General features: G+C 52.1%; 1 protein-coding gene across 4 annotated transcripts in view; it reads left to right on the top strand.

The window, feature by feature from the left end:
• The first annotated feature begins 426 nt into the window (after window positions 1-426).
• The window catches only part of LONRF3 (LON peptidase N-terminal domain and ring finger 3), a 63894-nt gene continuing 45619 nt past the window's right edge, over window positions 427-18701 (top strand). For 3 of the 4 annotated variants that reach the window (XM_070292110.1, XM_070292111.1, XM_070292109.1), the window contains exons 1-5: window positions 427-1649; window positions 4379-4497; window positions 8002-8124; window positions 14569-14833; window positions 15580-15670. In XM_070292110.1, the coding sequence (XP_070148211.1) occupies window positions 833-1649; window positions 4379-4497; window positions 8002-8124; window positions 14569-14833; window positions 15580-15670 (1415 nt within the window). In that variant the 5' untranslated portion in view covers window positions 427-832. Of the gene's footprint in view, window positions 1650-4378; window positions 4498-8001; window positions 8125-12225; window positions 12382-14568; window positions 14834-15579; window positions 15671-18701 lie in introns of all 4 variants that reach the window. The other variant, XM_070292112.1, reaches the window with a different exon arrangement.

Genomic DNA, 18701 nt, shown 5'->3' with positions numbered 1-18701 from the left:
TCTTTCCACTCTGCGAGCGCAGCCAAAGTGCTGAGCCCGCTGGGCCGGCTGCTCGGAGTCACTCGCAGCACAGGAGACCAAGCGCCCTCGGATAACCACACTTACTACCTTTGGGGGATTCCCTGGGGAAGGTGGCCAGGGACCCCGCATGAGAGGAGCCGGGGCAGGGACCCAGGTGAAGGGCTGCCCTGAACACTCCCAAGGTGCTTCCTTTCGCAGACAGCCGCTGTCGCCCCTGGGAGCGCAAACCTCCTAAGTCCCTAAAGACCTGGAGGACTGTGCTTCTCGAGGTACCGGCCTCTGGAGCGGGGAGGGGGCAGTTAGTGAGCGGCTAGCAGAGGGGACCTGTTTGCTGACGGGTTTGGAGGTGGGATGGAATAGGGTTTGGAGACGGAGAAGCCCAAGAGTAGACATTGGTGCTTTTTTTTTTTTTCCTTCTTCTTCACTTTTCCAAAAAGAAACCACATCGCGAGGGGAGAAATAAGACAGAATGTAAACACAAACAACTGCAAAAAGAAGCCAAGAAAAGCGAAGCCAAAAGAAGCAAGCGCAACACTGTTACAAAACTGTCTGGTTTTGTAACAATCGCCCCGCCGCCGGCCAATGAGCGGCGAGGCGGCGCATCACGTGGTGCCGTTTTATATAACACTTTGCTGAGACAAGACAGTTATTAGGCGGCGCGGGGCGGCCGGCATGGAGCTAGCGGAGGCGCGGCAGGGACCGGCGCGCGGCAGAGCGGCGGCGGTGGCAGCCCCGATTCCCTCCAGCCGCCGCTTCCAGCTCCGCGTCCCCCGCCCCTAGACGCCTCTTCTCCACCCGTGTCCCTCTCCCCATGGATTCATTTCAGACTGGACAGATGCTGAGCTTGCCCGCCGAGCTCGGCAGCAACAACTTAGAGCTGGCGGAACCGGCGGCATCAGCGGCCCGCGGAGACACGGGCCCCCACCCGGAGGCGGCTGCAGAAGGCCCCGCACCTCTACCGACTCGGCCGCCGGAGCAGGAGCAGCCTCCGAGGGCCTCGACGCCGGAGTGCAAAGTCCTGCTCACGCAGGCCGACGCCCTGGCGTCTGGGGGGCGCCTCCGGGAAGCCCTCGAGGTGTACCGACAGCTCTCCGAGCGGCAGCAGTTGGTGGCCGAGCAGCTGGAGCAGCTGGTGCGCTGCCTGGCCGAGAACGTCCCGCAAGCCGAGGAGCCGGCGCCCGAGCCCCCAGACGGGAGCCGCGCTGGGAGCTGTGCGCTGGCGGCGGAAGAACCAGGGGGGGTGACAGCTGCCGAGGCCACCGAGGTGTGGGACGGCTTCAAGTGCCGGAAGTGCCATGGGTTTCTCTCAGACCCCGTGTCCTTGTCCTGCGGCCACACCTTTTGTAAACTGTGCCTGGAACGCGGGCGGGCAGCGGATCGGCGCTGTGCGCTCTGCGGCGTCAAACTCTCCGCGTTGATGGTGACCACCGGGCGGGCGCGCGGGACCCGGCGGGCTGGGCAGCAGGCGCCGCCGCCGCTGCGGGTCAACGTGGTGCTCAGCGGCCTCCTTGGCAAGTTGTTCCCGGGCCCGGCACGGGCGTCGCAACTCCGGCACGAGGGCAACCGGCTGTACCGCGAGCGCCAGGTGGAGGCGGCCCTGCTGAAGTACAACGAGGCAGTTAGGCTGGGTGAGCGCACCGTACCGCCGGGGCCGGGGCGGGCGGGGGCTGGAGCCCGGAGGGGAGCTGGGGGTGACTCCGGCGGAGGAGGGCGCGCAGACCGTGGGATGCACCGCGGCCAGAGTGGGGGGCGGGGAACTCTGGAGTTCCCTCTCCGACTTTTTCTCTGTGTCTGCTCTTGTTCTGGGTCTCTGTATGTCTCCCTGCTCTTTGTCTTCTGTCTCCTGTTAGCTCGTGTGTTCCTGCATGTCTCAGTCCCTGCTTCTCTTTGTGTCACTCGGTTTCCTCTGTCTTTTCCTTTCTCTCCGCATCTTTGCCACTCTGGCTCTTGCTTGTTGTCACCGTCTCTGTTTCTCGGGCTCGCCTTCTCCTTCTCCCTCTGCGTGCCCCAGCCCCTCTTACACCTGCCCACACCTTGCAAACAGGGAGGTGAACTTCGCACCCTTCCCACTCGCGCGCCGGGGCCCCTGCGCTCCAGACCGCCGGGGATGTTCGGTCGGCGCCTGTGTCTGCCGCTCCCTCCCGGTCCGGGGCCGCCCTGCCGGCCGGGAGTTGTCCCTTCCGGGGCCGCGGCTCCCGGTGGGGTGGGTCCGGCATGGAATTAGGTCAGGAGAGCACTGGTTGCATAAGGGCCGCGAGCGGCCCGGGCCGGGCAGCCCCTCCTCCGCGCGGGCGGGCGGGATTGTGTAACGGCTGAGGTAACCGAAGTGGGCCACGCTCGCCTCGGAAACCATCCCGGGAGCGTGTGCGGGCGGGGGGGGGGGGGGCGGGCAGGAGCTCTCGCGCCCCGCTGCCCTGTGACTCATTGTCACCGCTTCCTATCACACGATCCTCGGCTGAAATAGATGCCCTCCCCGTCCCCCCTCCCGCGCCGCCTGCCCGCAGCCTGCGCCCTCGCTTCGAACCCTAGCGCTCCAGCCCAGAGGGCGACGGGCCGGGCGACGGCTCAGGGATCCCTGAGGACACTGGACTGGCTGCCAAGGGGGCCGCCTCTTCCCAGCTTTTCCGTGCCGCCTGAGGACGGATGGGTGGGCTCTGCGGCCTCAAGGGCAACATGGGCAGCCCCGCGCCTCTGGCCGCACTAGGGCGCCTGAGTTCCCTCAGGGAACGACTACCCCCAACCCCCCACGTCTGGACCCAGGAAGTGGCCGCCCAGCGACAAGCGACGGGTATTGCCCAGCTCGGGCCGGCTGCCAGGAGCTCAGCGGTGGGGCGCGGTGTCTGGCGAGGCGTGCCAGGGAGAAGGCGACAGGGCTGGGCAGACAGGATTCTGGGATCCGAGGGTGCCCTGAGCCCTGCTTGGACGGTGGAGGAGGGGGTGGGCTGCAGTCTCCACGTGTTGAGTCTTCACCCGAGCTTGCAACAGGTAATGGGGGAGGGGGAAGAATGAAGGTGGACTGGGGAACACTCTCACCCCCCAACCCCCGACCCATGTGCCCAAGCAGAGCACCTTGTCTGCTGCCACCAGGCTGGCTTGTGCTGCAGGAAATGAACAGAGGAGGCTGTAAACTCTTAACTGATGTCTTAAGAGCAAGTAATGGGCACCCATGCAAACCCTCTGCACACCCCTGGGGGAAAACAACAACAAAGCCTGTTCCCACAGCAGAAGCTGGAGCCCAGTCTCTAGGGAAGAGCAGAACATTATGAAGGAGACAGGTAGAGCCTGCTGAAGCCAGAATCTCAAAGGAAGGTTCCATTCCTGATTGAACCTAGGTCTCCTGCACTGCGGGCGGATTCCTTACCAGCTGAGCCACAAGGGAAGCCCCAGCCCTCCCTTAAGAGCCAGGAAAGCCCTTTCCTTCCCTCTTCCTCCTCTGTCTTGGTTACTGTCATCACTTTCCCTGGGGGTTCATCGTTGGACCACTTAGGATCCGGGGTGAAAATGTGAAGACCTCTTCACCCTTCAAAGAGGAAAGGGGCCTCCCCAACAAAGAGTATCTTTGTGCTAGAAAGTGGCCAGTCTCTCTTTCTATTATTCTAAGTGCTATACTGTCCTTCAGAAAAAAAAGGAACCTGTCTCTTACCCCAGATTCAAAGTCTGTCAAGGTAGCAATGACTCTGACCAGCTAGCTAGGCTTTGAGCAAATGCCTTCACCTCTCAAACTTGATTTTCCTTGAAGATTGAACCAGGTGATCTCTAAAGACCTTTCCAGCCCTGGGTATACCGATTTAGAGTATTGATGAGAGCTAACCTCACTCTATTCCCAGAAGCCTTGTTCCAGCCCATTCATATCTGCCCATCTGTAATGAGATGATGGAGCCTTGCAAATGCATTTCTGTTTTCTTAAGAGAAACTTCATATGTGTTGGGGTTTGTAGACAAAGATGTTGCTGAGAAGACTAACTTGGACTTGTCTTCCTGGTGGCAAGAATGGGGATCACATCCAGCCACCACCTCTCCCTCTTCCCTGGCCTGTTTCCTTGTGGGCAATACCTCACTCAGAAGCGAGGCTGCCAGTTCCTAGCCACAGCTATGAAGCAGGGCGCCAGAATTTGCTCTGTGTTAGAATTGCTAATAATGCACTACTGACCCCACAGGCCCTCTAAGGAACTGCTTGAGAGAGGGGGGATAATGACTTCCTTATAGTTGGGAACGCTCAGACCTAGAGTGGCTGGGGGTGTGGTAGGCAGGGCAATACTAGGGCTGGAGATTAAGCTTACACTTTTGGGTCTCTACTAGAGAAGTCCTAGAAAACTTGCCATTTTGCTCAAGGTTTTTTTTTCCTCTCATTTTGGCAGCTCCAAATGACCATTTGCTTTACAGCAACCGGTCTCAAATTTATTTCACCTTGGAGTCTCATGAGGATGCATTGCATGATGCCGAAATAGCATGTAAGCTCCGCCCCATGGGGTTTAAGGTGAGTGTGGGATGGGAAGGATGGGAAGGAATTGTACTGAGGACAGGAACTGGCAGGGAGGACTGCCACTGGGGGTTTGGGGGGGAAGCGGTGGGTAGGGGCACTAGAGCTCACTCAGAGCAGGGGAAAGGCTCTTCATAGGAGCTGGTGGGGGGAGTCCCTTGACAAAGGATGACAAGAGAGCTGAGTTCTGTCCCAATTTGATCTTAAACTGATGACTTGCAAAGCAGCCTGGAATTTGTGATTCTTTAGAACTTGAACTTGGGAGCCAGACTGCCCGAGTTTCTGTCCTAGCCCTGCTACGTTTACTAGCTGTGTGGCCTTGGCCAAATTACTTAACCTCCTTGTGCCTCATCTCCTCACCTATAAAATGAGGATATTCAAAGCATCTACTTAACAGGGGGAGACGACCTGTTGTGAGGACTACATGAGCTAATGCAGGGAGAGACTTAGAACAATGCCTGGCATATAGCATTGTATGTATTTGCTAACATCATCATCATCACCATTATTTTCCCAGGACGCTAGAGAGAGGAGGGGAAGAGAAACATTGCGGTTTGGTTCTGCCATCTTAAGTCCTTAATGTAGTCAGTCAGCCTGCTGCTTTCCCTAAACATGTAGGTCACATGAGGGTGTGGGGTGGGAGTGGGTGGGGGGGGGGGGGGAGAAAGACAGGTTCAGCCTCTTTCAAGATGCCAGGATGCACAATGTCACTTCCTGCATCTCTGTCCAGCCTTCCTCAGGACTAGCCTTCAGCCACATGTCAATAGTTGGTTTAGAAGATTAGATTTGAGCCTGGATTCTATACCTGCAAGCTGAATGACCATAGGGAAGTCACTTCACTCTCAGAACCCTAGGTGTCCTTGTTTGCAAAACATAGATCTTGCTCTCTGCCCTCATCACCTTGCAGGGGGGCAGTGCTGGTTCCAGGCCAGCTTGACCAAGAGTCTGTTCTGTGAACCATAACGTTGTAGTGCTCTCTACACAGCCCCAGGATGCTGTCCTCTGAAACCCACTTCATCCAAGGCCAAGTCCATAATCCCTTATCTGAATCCCATAGAGCTGGATATGTTCAGAATCCAGAATGTTTCCAGTTTCACTAAGACCAGGTATCAGCCCTGGACAGTGCCCCATAGTCAAACACAATAATATTTCTGCAGCATATTACATGAAAATTCACACTAAGTGGGAAGAAGACTGTAACACATATCATTTTAGATCAAGATTTGCCACCTAATGACTTTTGATGTCAAGCTTATGAAAATGTTGGATTATCAGCCTTTTTTTTTTTTTTGGATTTGGGGAACTTCAGATAAAACACTGGGGAGCTGCATACTGAGGTCATTAATGTCAGAGTGAATCTCATACTCTTTCATGAGAAAGTTTTCATGAGTGATGATAGATTAATATATCCTCTTTCCCAAGGAACACATTTACGGTTTATTCAAACTCACCAATGTCTTAACCCAAAGGAACTTCACTGGGAGTATTTCAGGCCTTGTAGCAGTGCAGGCCAGTGAGCGACCTGGGGGTAAGAGGACATCTCTTGTGACTGTTTCTGCTCCCATTCTAAACAATATTGAGGCAGGGACCTCGATAGTGCAGTGGGAAACAGGGCTAAGTAAGCAGTGGACCATTTTGGATGAAACGGGAAAAGTGACTTCCCCAGTGAAGGAAGAGTTGGTGAAAATATTTAACAGAAGTTCACTTTCCCTAAGTGCTGGGTTAAGCAGAGAGGCACTGATGATAGAACTTTATGGACTTGGGAATTGAAAGAAGACTGGAACTGATGCCTCTGATTCAAAGCCACCTCACACCCCAGTTTATGGATTTCCCACCATTTCTGTATGAAATGCTCCTATGAGAGGTGTTCACTTCTTACATCCCTATTCCAGCCACCCAGCCAGGGCTGGAACTCTCCTGAAAGTATGACAACTGAGCTGGCTGCCCTGAGCAGGTGGAGTATATGGGTTGCTACTTGGTATGATTGGTCAGATCCCCCAAACTGCCAGTCTCCCCGCACTTAACACCCTCTAGCCACCTTGAAATGTCAGGCAGGCCTTTCTCCAGAGGGCCCCTGGCAAGCACTGCTGGGAGCATCCAGCTCCGGAAGGAGAGGGAGGGCACAATTCAGGGAGAGGCCCCCAAGAGGCTTGGAGCAGGGGCCACTGCTCAAGAAGGCAGATTCTGGCTGGCTCCTGTAAGCCAGGCCCAAGCCAGGAGGCACCAGGGCCCCCAGAGGCATGTCCGAAGGGGAGGTCCATGTATTAGAGTGCCCAGCCGCCACAACCTGGATTGTTGCCTTCCCTAAGTTAGACTTGGGGTCAGCGTGTAGACAAAGGCCTGGGGAGCAGGCCACTGAGGGGCAGCCTCTAAGCCAAGCTGCCAGGCACAGAGAGAAGACAACCCTCTTCTCACTTCTCTTCTTTCTCCTCCATCTTCCCCAGGATGCTCCTCTCCTACCCCTTAAGGTTTCTCCCCCAGGGCAGTTTGATTTGGACCCTCAGAAACCCTAAAACTTCTTATACGATTTCAAGATGTGGTGAGGGAGCAGAAATGAGCTGAATCCATTGGAGCCAAAGCGTTTGTGCAGCCCCTGGTTAGCGTTCGGAAGGGCTTGGTGGGGAAGCTCCCAGTGCTAGTTCCAGATTTGCCACTAGCTGCCTTCAAGGTCTTAAAGAGGTCACATGCCTTGGCTCACTTGGGCCTCTTCTAATAAGTGATCACTGAGTGTGGGTGGTCACTCAGCCAGCAACATGGACTAGGTCTCTGCTTGACAGACTGGTTAACAGGAAGGCCCATCCAGGCAGGTCCTGAAAGCTGGTTAGTGTGACCTCAGATGGGAGTTCTTACTACATCTGATGCCTCCTCCAATACAATGGTGGGGCAGGGGGTGGGGGGTGGTGGTAGTATGGCACAGCGGTTGTGAATCTGGTCTTCTATATCAGTCATTCCCAGGCTGTCAATCTGATTCCACAATTTTCCAGCCAGGTTACTTCAGGCAAGTCACTTCTCTGGGTCTCAGTTTTATTTTCCTGAAAATGGGCTTCAGAACAATTGCCCACACCAGCAGTCCCCAACCTATTTGGCACCAGGGACTGGTTTCATGGAAGACAAATTTTCTACAGATGTTGGGGGGTGTGGGGGGAAATGGTTTGGGAATCATTCAAGTGCATTACATTTATTATGCTGCCAGGAGAAGGAGCTCAGGCAGAAATGCGAGTGATGAGGAGCGTCTGTAAATATGGATGAAGCTCTGCTTGCTCACCTGCTGCTCACCTCCTAATGTGTGGCCCAGGTCCTAACAGGCCACAGACTGGTACTGGTACAGTGGCCTAGGGGTTGGACAGCCCTGGCTTACACAATAAGGCTGTGGATAAGATAGTCCTTTTAAAGCCCTCACATGACGGTAAACACCCAGGAAGTAATTTAGCTGATGTTATGAATGATAGCAATGTCAAGAGGTGGAGAAGAATGGGACTGAATGCTCATGTTTTCTTCCAGGCACACTTCAGAAAAGCGCAAGCCTTAGCCACCCTTGGCAAGGTGGAGGAAGCACTAAGAGAGTTTCTATATTGTGTGTCCCTCGATGGAAGGAACAAAAGAGCAAGAGCTGAAGCCCAAAGGGTGAGTTGAGATGACGTCAGGTCCAGCTGCCCAATGGGCTTCCAGCCTTCTGTCCTCTCCAGGGCAGGGAATGAGGGAACTGCCTTCCCTAGGGTTGGGGGTCCAGAGTGGATGGTTTCCTAGGTTGAGGGGACAGGAGCAAGACACAGATGCCAGTTGATGACCCAGAAACACCATCCTTTTGGCATGTACAATCAGATTGAGCAGTTCCTACATTTCTGTAGGAGCCTGTGAGGAATGTGTTTGCCTCTTTGACTCAGAATACAAACAAACAAACAAAAAAAAAAACCAAATAAGTTAACATGGAGATGGAGGCCCACAGAGGAGACTGGCTGTTGGCCAGAGATCCCGGGTATGAGGCAGTTTTAGAACTTTCCTTGGGCTGAGTCACAGCTTCACCAGCCACACAGGGTGGCCAGCTCCTCACAAAGGGTGTTGGGTCCCATCTGCCTTGCCATATGCAGAACTCCAACCTTCAGCTTCTTTGCTAGAAATGAAACACATATGTGATATAAGTTGGGGACCATGACAGTATAATCCAGTCATCCCGATTCTTGAGTCGCTGGAGGATGTGGTTGTTTTTTTTTTTTTTTTTTTAACTGCATGAGATACTGGGCACATTAGTGAATGCTCAAGCATCCTCAATTCGTAGACTTTGTTGCCTATTGTTCTGCAGTGTGCTCTCTCAGTGTCTGGCTCGTTGGCCTGGAAATGGGATGCTGACAGTCAGCGGGAACCTCTGCGATGTTTGTGCCCCAGCCCCTGTTCACCACTGCTCCCCAGGTGCCTCTGTCCCAGGGTGCTTTGGCAGAGCAGTGGATGAAGAAAGGGAGCAAGAGACAGGACTGGTTTCTGAAGGCTCCAGAAAGGAATCTTCAGCAAAATCATTGAACTAGGGGCAGCTGAGCACTGGAGGTTCTGGGAAGTTACTTTGGGCTGGTTAGTAGGAGCTAACCAGCTGGTGGCTGGTGGCAGAGAATTGCTCCAAGCTGTGGATCCTTCCCCAAATCTTAACTGTAGTCCACAGTGTGAGTAATAATAGTAATAATGGCAAACATTTACTGAGCATTTCTTGTGCACTGAGCACTGTTCTGTGGACTTTATGGGGAAGCTATAATTAAATCCCCACAATGTCCCTATGAGAGTAGGTACTATCATTTATCCCTATGTTACAGATGAAACAGATGAGGAAGCTGAGGTTTGGTGCCTTTCCTGAGGTCATGAACCTAATGATCGGTGGAAGAGCAACCAAACCCAGCTCCCCCTGCTTCCAGAGTCTGCCTTGTGAGCTGCTCCACTATCCTACTGGCCCGGGAGGCTGAGTCAGGAGTCTCAGCACCCACTGCTGAGACTGGGGGAGAGGAGCAGTGGGGTTATCCAGCTCTGGGACGTATGCACAAAGGTGGTTAGAAGAACAGAGTGTGCAAAGGCCAACAGAGGCAGGTGTGGAGCCGGGAGAGAGTGATTTCTTTACTCTCATTTGTCCATTTCCCAGTTGGCCTGAGAGGCTCTTGGTGTCATCATTTGGGTTGATCCCATTTCCCACCCACTTTATAGACCACCTAGTATCATTTCCCAGGTGGCTGAGTGGTAAAGAATCCGCCTGCCAATGCAGGAGATGCAGGTTCAATCCCTGGGTTGGGAAGATCCCCTGGAGGAGAAAATGACAACCCACTCCAGTATTCTTGCTGGGGGAATACTATGGACAGAGGAGCCTGACAGGTTACAGCCCATGGGATCAAGAAGAGTTGGACACGACTGAAACGACTTAGCGTGTAAGCATGCATGCAGTGTCATTTCCACAGCTGCCTTAATGGGATGGGGCAAGAACTGTGCTAAGCTCTGGAGACCCAAAGAGGCATAAGCCACAGTCTCAGGCCTCCAGGACCTTATACTCTTGCACTGGTTCTATAATATAATATAAATGCCAGATAATACAATCGAACATTTGCCTGTGATGAGTGTTCCAGAGTTCTGAAGCTAGGGTGAGAATTTAGAGGCGAATTTCGATGGAGTGAGGTGAGGACATGGCACTTAGTTAAGAACGCTGAGGACCCTCTGTGCTTGTTTGCTGGATTGTTCCCCTTTCCAGGGATAAAGATGTGACAGAGATGGTCTAGGTTCACTTGGCATGACTTAGCTGCCTTTGTCACTTACAGGCCTGGGTTTCTTTTCAATGTTTGTCTTTACCTCAGATTCTTTTTGGACTTCTTGACCCACCTGGGCCTTTCCAAGGCTGATGCTGAAGTGAAATTGACTTCCATTCGTATGTGGAGTGCTCATTTTCACTGAGAGTTGACCCCAACTTTTGTTTTCCAAAGCCACTGGGAAGGCCTTCAGTGAGGTCTTAGGTTGCGGAGGAGGAAGCTCAGTGCTGCTGTTCCTTTGCCTAGTTTCCTCTAAGCTTCCCTCTCTGCCTCTCTTCCCCTCCCACCACACTCTGCGCTCGTATCCTTGTACCTGGGGGTGCCCTATGGCTTGCTACGTCTCTCTGGGGGAGAATTCCAGGGGGAGCCCTTCAGAGGTGGTTCCCAGTGGGTCACTCAGAGGCCCCTGAAAGCCAAGTTTGGCTCCAGCAAAGAAGGAGTCTCTGAAAGTTGGCATTTACAGCCCTGGTCAGTGTGAGAACCTCCCGTCTCATTCCTGTACCAACTTAGAACTGGAAGGAAACAGAGACATCTGTCATCTGGAGGCTTTGGGCCTGAACCCTAGGCCTCTCTCTGGGCCCTAGGATGGCTGGTGTCTTAACTCAGTTCCATTCAGTGTGATGAGTATTTATTGGACATCAGTCATGTGCCCACCAGAAACTGAGCATCTGTAGAGAGCAAGACTTACATTGGCGATGCAGTTTGAGGCTAACACCAGACTGGGGAGGGTAAGGCACTATCTTCTGGTGCAGTTGAGAACACGGAAGGATGGGAGAGATCAAGGAGACTGGAGGAAGAGAAGGGAGCCCTGAAGCTGAGCCTTGAAGGATGAGCAGGGCTTGGCCACGTGGAAAGTGCTGACATCAGAAGAAGCATCGTGAAGGAACTGCTGGGGCCCAGTAAGGAAAGAAATCAAACTGGAGAGAGTTTGATCCCAGTTTTGGTCAGATTCCCCTGATCAGTTAATACCCTGTTACCTAGAGGAAGGGGTGGGGCTCCCTTTAGTTGGTCTCAGCAGAAAACATGTGAATATGTTTTAGAAGCAAGTGACCTGCCTTCCTGGGTTATGTGTTACATACAAAAATACCTATGTATACAGATAATTGGCACTTTCACAGGAGAGAACTGAAGCAAGGATGCGGGCGGGTTGATGGGGCAGCCTCTACCAGATCACGTATCTTTGACTCCCTTTTGGATCTCGTATCTGCCCCACCCTCATCCCCAGCTTACTCAGTTGCAGAGGAAGCCAACCATAGACTAGAACCAGCCTGCCGTCCCCCACCTCCACCCCAATCATTGAAGTGACTTGACATTCTCTGGAAAGTGAAGGCTAGAAAGTAGGAAGAAAGGCTGGGAGAAGAGGGAGGAAGACTCGGCTCTGCTTTTACTAACACATCACTGCTGAAGGGATTCATGATCCAGGGCTGGTGGTCAGGGAGCAGAGGCAAAACAGGCAGACGGGGAGGGGCAACATACAGAGGAACCTTGGTGACATTTGTTGCCTTCTACCCAGAGGGGCGTCTCAGACACGACTCCAGGTCCCCCAGCTGATGTTGGTCTCCTGCCTTCTCCTCTGCCTCTTTCCTCCTAGACAGGTTTTGAAATCCCCCTGCACATCTTTCTGCGGAAGGGTAGCAGCGGAGTGGTGGTAACTGGGAGACAAAGGCAGATCTGTAGTGCCTTTTCCAAATTCAGATTCCTGGCCACACTTCAGACCCAGGGGAGCCAGGCATGGGAACTTGGAACCTGGAATTCTCATAAGCTTCCCAGGTGATTCTGATGAGCTGAAGGAGGATCCCTGCCCCGCTGTGTTGGGGTCTTTGGTCCAAGTCTTCCTCCCTGGGGTTTGGCCCCACAAGCTGTACCCTTTGTCCCTTCCTGCCCTCCCACCCCTGCCCTTCACCCGAGCACCTGTAGAAACTTAAGTAGTGAAGTCTTCTGTTTTATGTCCCAGCTTCTCCTTAGTTTCTTTACACCATCATTCCCGGGGGCCTCTCAGGAACATTCTCCCGATATACTGAAGCTGTTGGCACCTCACCCTAGATTAAAGGAACACGTAGAGTCATTGGCTACTGAAGGCACCAGCCATAATCTACCAAAGTTGTCACAGGTAAAACTCCACTCACCCAGCTCGCTCCTGACGCTTCGTTTGGCTGTTTTGTGGGCAAACATGGAGAGTGAGCCCTCACCCTCCTACTTTGTTTGGTTCCCAAGAAAGAAGAAATGGAGTTGCTAGTGGCTGTCTTCTTTGCTGAAAGGCTATTTAAAGATAAAACTAGATTTCAGGCAGGGGCCCAGGTTGATGATTTATTATGTTCAATTTTCAATTCTTGATCAGGTCCAGTTGAGAGAGGTGACAGAGCTAGAAAGGCCCACTTCCCCAGGAGCCATTCAGTTGGGGTGAGCTTAGGGGCAGAGCCTGGGAAGAGGGCCTGACAGCCCCTCCTTTCCTGCTTTTTGTTTGTTCAAGCTGCTGGTCTTTGAGTACCAGCTGAGTTCCTTGTGCAAAGACATCTCCATTTGATCGCCAAGTGGAGGTCATTTCATATTCCTGCACCTGTCTTACACATAAGTAGACTTCCAGCACATGTGTGGAGCCAGGGAGAGGGAAGCAACTTAGGAAGTGTTAACTTTATGGGATTTGAGTTTTTGAAAACCATGGTCTCAAGACCCCAACTTTCCAAGCAGAGGGCAAGTGGGCAGAAGCTGGGGCTCCAAAGCACAGATGTGTGGACAGAGGTGAGTTCTGAAGATCTAGGCCACTCGAAGCATCTGCCTGCTTGCTATCCATGCCCGTGTCCTCCTCTATGTGTGAGCCCTAGGGTCTCCATGGCTTCTGGGATCTCTTGACAGGTGAAAATCTTATATTTCCCTGACTTCTTTCCCTGCTCTGGAGAATGAACAAAATGCAGGTGTTCCTGACTCAAAAAGGCTGGGGGGTGGTGGTGATGGGCAGAACTTAGAGTATATCCTGAAATCAAAGCAGTACTACGTGCTAAGTCACTTCAGTCGTATCCAACTCTTTGCAACCCTATGGACTCTAGCCAGCCAGTCTCCTCTGTCCATGGGATTCTCTGGGCAAGAATACTGGAGTGGGTTGCCAGGCCCTCCTCCTGGGGATCTTCCAGACCCAGGGATCGAACCCGCATCTCTTATGTCTCCTGCATTGGCAGGCAAGTTCTTTACCGCTAGCACCACCTGCATTTCAGTACTTCTTTGAGATCATTATTATAGGATTGAGAACCATAATACTGGACCCAAGTGCCTGGAGTGACTTCTAATTGCAGCCCAATCAGAAATGAAGAAAAAAAAGCACCCCTGGCTTTCTTGTATGAGGAAGCTGAGGAGTAGGGACTGGGTTTCTACCCAAACTTTGCCTTGCAAAGCACTGTACTGTGTAGACTCTGCTGAGGGCTCGTGGAAAGCTGAGGATGCGACAGTGCCATAGTGCTGATAAAACCCTGAACTCCCTGGGTTAGAGACTCAGAAAAGCCTTTTCCTCCTCACCTCATCATTTTCTCCTAGCTGTGTGCTCCCCATTTTTCATCTATCAGGTGTTTTGTTTTGTTTTGTTTTTTTGGTTGGAGTTGGAGGGAACACAACAACCTGAGCATTTTGACCCATGCACGTTGAATGTAGGGTAGAGAGGGGTTCTCCAGGTAAACCTGCATAAACACTTTGTCATTGGATTTCTTTTTCTAGATCTCTCTCCTGGACAAAAATTCTTGAAAAGGCTAGAGACGTTATTGATCATTTTGCCAGATGATCTTGTCTCTTTTTCAGACTTTTTGCCCAAAATCTAGTGAAAGGATTCATTTGTTCCTAGTTCCTTTGACCAGTATAACATAGCTCTGGAGCGTGAGGGCACTCAGCAGGCCTGTGAGCACACCTGCACCAGAACCTTCCCGAAAGTTCTTTGGAAGCTGGGTGTGGGACTGGAGGATGGCTGGGAATGGCAGTGAGGGTGAGAGGAAGGGCCGAGTGGCAGGATCTACCCTCACTTCACTGCATGCCTTGGTGTCCCTCAGGTGGTGACTGGGGTCTGACTGGAGAGGAGTGGAGACCGGCGCTGCACTTGGCATCTTGCCTTCACTGCTGCCCAAGGACTGTCTCCCTGCATGCCTTACTCTGCCCCAGCTGGGCCTTCTGTGCCTTATGACTACCGCCCAGTTAAGCTACCTGTCCTCTAGATGGTCAGGACTGGGCAGTGTTTTCTCCTCGTCCCTTCTGGAGACAATTATCAGAGGATGATGTTGGGCCCCAGTAGATTCTGATGTTTGGCTCTCTCTTCCTCCAGGAAACGCCCGAGCGCCCACATTGTTCCAGTCAGGAGGGGGCAGCAGCCAGGGGCCAGGGGGGCAGCCTGATGGACCTGGCCACAGTGACAGGGGATGGGCCACAGGACCATACGGAAGACTCGGCTGGAGCGGAGGAGGAGAAGGGGGTCGCTGCCTCTTCCCAAGCTGCCTCCAGTAAGACTGGCAAATGCCAGGAGAAGAAAAGGAAGCACTGCCAAATTGAACCCCAAGATCCAGAGAGGCCTAAGAAAGCATCTAAGCCAGGTGCAGACTCTACCCAGGGAGTTGGGGGCTTGGAGGGGAGCCCGGGCTCAGCAGTGTGTGGAGGCTTCTCCCCTCCACACGACGGCTCCTCTGCTCTGCCACTTCTAGGGTGGCTGTGGGTTTCTGTGAGAGCCAGCAGTTCCTAGCATCCTGCTGGTGCCCCATATGAATTCTAAGGGAAAGCCAGGGCTTATGGGCCAGCACAGTGTCAAGTAATGACATCTCACGCCCTTGATGGTGTCACTTCCTTCCAGGCCAGCCTCTCTGCACCCCCTTCCCCATTCCGGGGAAGTCGGACCCGGGCAGCTCCATCAGGCCTCATCCTGCTCGTTCCCAGTCGTGTCCCTGTAGGTAGGCATCTGAGAAGCAGCAGCTGCAGCTTGATATCTTTCCAAGAGTGGCTGCCAGTGCCAAGATTCAGTGTCAGCTATAGGCCTGGCTCAGTCCGTGGAGTCGTTGCAGCTGTTTGTCAAGAGTGAGGTGCCTGTTCCATTTGAATTAAGCCCCCCCAGGGCTCCCAGACAATCCCTGACCTAGGCGTTTCTTTCTTTGGGGCTGCCGGAAGCCTCCACGTGTCTGTATCAGGGTACCCCATTCTCAGTGTCTCACTTGGCCACTAAATCAATTCTTGGGGAGGTGATGAGAGTAGCTGACTGAGAAAAAATAATTGGGTTCTTTGGCCTTAGAAGTGCTGTCTTGTGACACCAAGGTTGGTTCCCCTCTGACTTCTGCTCTCTACATCACAGATCCTTCCACTGACCCCCGGGCCAAGCCTGCGCTCAGTGTCCCACTGGCATCTTTTGACGCCTCTGACCTTGAATGCTCCCTCTGTATGAGGTATGTGAGGTGTCCTGTCGCTTACTGCCTGAGAGGTCTTCCCCTCTGGTGTCTGCACCTCTCTGCTAGTGACCTATGGCTTGGTTGGTTAGCACAGAAAAACATGGTTCTAACAAAATGGAAGTCACGTTGACTGTCACACGGGCGAGCTCGTGTCCCTTGTTTACGGATCACATGCCCCGCACTCCTGCCTTGGGAATACCTAGAGAGCAGGAAGGAAACTGTCTACTCAGAGGTCAAACTGACGGTCCACAGGCTGGATGTCTTTTGTTCAGCCCTCATGGGATTTGGGGGGTTGTTGTTAAGGTGAATGTTTAGAGATAGGACACTCACTCTAGTTGGTCACGGCCCCCCGCCCTCGGCCACTGCCTTCCTCTCACATTTGCATCACTTTCCTGGCCTCTAAGTTTGGGACCCTGGAACTAACTTCTACTGGCTGCTAGATCAAGATCTCAAAGCGTGAGTGCCAGTGTCAGCCTCACAGGCCTATTCTCTGGAAGCCAAAGAGGGGGCTGGACTCACTTTTTGTCTGTACCTGCCTGCGCAGTAGTCAGTAGTGGGCATGTACGACTTGGCTAAGAGTCTCTCCTCCACCCACTGCTACATTGTCTGTACTTTCTCAGATCTCTGGAGATACATGCCTCCCCCTACCCCCACCCCACAACATATACAAATAGGAAACTGCTGCAGTAGTGGTCTGCAAAAACAAATGACTTTCACTTGTTTCATTTCACAACCCTGGCTTTGTGGCTAAGAGGTCTCCAAAAACAGATGGCCTGGGTTTCCACCCAGGCTGTGCCACTTACTGGCTGTTTGACCTGGAGCAAGTGAATTTCTACACCACTGTTTTCTCATCAGTAAAACAGAGACCAGTGGTACCTATTCTATGGTGGTGTTATGATTAATTGAGAAAATCTATTTGAGACACTTAGAATAGTGCCTGACATATAGTAAGTATTCAATGAATGTTAACTTTTTTTCCTAGACCTAGGTTCTTTAGCTTTAGGTCCATTGACCCCTGAGGGGGTTCTGTGTATGGATTCTAGTAGATCTATGGATTCCCTGATGTTATATGTTAAAGTATGTGTCTGTGTAAGAGAGAGAGAGAGAGAGTTTTCCAGGACAAGGTCCACAGCTTTCAGTAGATTCTCAAATGTGCCTTCCCCTTGGCAAAAGAGCTTTAAAAGGAGGCTGAGATATTTGCACAAAAGTTGTTAAGATGACTGAACCAAGACAAGAGAGGTCAAGAAAAATCTTTTGGTCCATCACACAGATGGATGCAGCCAATGGAGGCCCCTCAGATGTCTCCTTGCCCTTTACAAGCACATATGCCTTCCATGTCAATCCCAGGCATTTGTCACTGCTTAAAGTGACTTTTCTTGTCCTCTGAATAAAAATGAGTAAGGCAGCTGTTACCTGAACATGTACTTTTTCTTTCTCTCTCTCTCTCAAAAAAAGAGAATTGTCAGATTTGCTTGTAAGCTCAGACAAGATTTGATAAGGAACGTAGCAGCACTTGAAGCAAGCCCTGCATATATTGTCAGAGTTCTAGGTGAAGTGGGTGAGGGTGGGACCAGCTGTATAACCCGGTCCCTTGTGCCCCCTCCCCATCACAACGATGTAGCAGGTGGGTCAAGCCAGAGCCAAGGTGAGACAGACAAGCTCTGCTTTCCAAGCTGAGGTGTGGGCCCCCACAGGTAATGCCATTATGGTGCTCAGCCAGCGATGAGAGCCAGGGTCTTTCAGATGTCAGACTTTGATAGACTTGATTCAGCTTATCCTCCTGGACACGCCTCCCGACATCCCGGGGATGCAAAATCAAACAGGCAGACTCATCCTGTTTGTGTTTTCCCTGAGGGCTAAGAATTCTGAGGTTGAAGTTCTTTTGTTCCCTTTCGTCTGCTTTCTCCCTTTCATCTTGTTTGTCCCTGATCTCAACAGGGGGCTTCAGAGAAGGGTTAGAAATTTGGTCCAAGAAATAAACACCAAGAGGATAAGACCCCCTTCGAGTTTGCTCGCTCTGAGTTGAAAAGCCATTATTTCCCTTATCCTTCCCCTCTGTTCTAAATGAGAGTTCAAAGCAAAAACCCATCTTTGCCTGGAGCAACTATTGTATGGGCTGCTGAGTTACATGGGGGACACTCAGGAGCTGCTTGATGGCGAAAAGAAACCTGCCAAGTCTAGAGAACATTTCTAATCTCAAGGCTCTTAAAACTGGAGCCCTAGTTCAGAAACATGTGGTTCCCCTTCCAGCAGGGCTTGTCTCCAAGTCAGAAATCACATGTTGACAGAGGCCATTTCAGATACATGCTTTAGTTTGAATTATTGCAGTCTTGAAAAAGTTCCTGTTTCCTGTAGTGTTTTTATTTTTCTAATCATGATTAGAAGTATTCTTAGGTTCTGTCATGACTGTCCTGTGTCTTTGGTGGAGAGGGTTCATGGTGAGAGAGATTTTCAAGCAATCTGCCGGGTCATGAAACTGCACATGTGTACCTCCTGTGCAGGTTTCAAGAATAAAATCCAGTGCCATGGTGCTGTTTTGGTTGAAGACGAGTTAGAGTAGGAATTGATCTGTTCTGAGTCTAGAGAGAAAATCAGGAGCTGCTTATAAATTCCTCAGGGGAAAATGGTGGAAAGAGTGAATGGAACAATCATTGGAGGGTGAGCTAAAGAGAAATTTCCCAGTGTCCGAGTCCCCCTTGCTGGACAGGACAAGGTCTCCTGGGGGAAGTTGCTCTCTGATTCCAACACCTCAGAACTCTCCCCCTCCATCTTTAATGACTGCCAATCCTCCCTTCAGATTCACCTGCTCTGGATACCCTTGCCTTGGGGTCACCTCTGGGCCTGCTGTGGAGCAGGAATGTTGGATATTTGAACCAGTTACCTAATGGCCCAGTGGCCCCTTTGTCCGCTGAAATGAAAAGCTTTATATTTAACCTAGTTTGAGCTGCTCAAGTAGCTGGGTGTTACGGAGTCGGTTCACTGCTCTCTCTCTCTCTCTCTCCCCACCCCCTCCCTCCTCCTTGTTCCC

Source organism: Ovis canadensis, chromosome X (genome assembly GCF_042477335.2).
Source record: "Ovis canadensis isolate MfBH-ARS-UI-01 breed Bighorn chromosome X, ARS-UI_OviCan_v2, whole genome shotgun sequence".
NCBI classification, from domain to species: Eukaryota; Metazoa; Chordata; class Mammalia; order Artiodactyla; family Bovidae; genus Ovis; species Ovis canadensis.
Note: the sequence above shows the minus strand (reverse complement) of the source record. Positions and strands in the feature narration are given on the sequence as shown.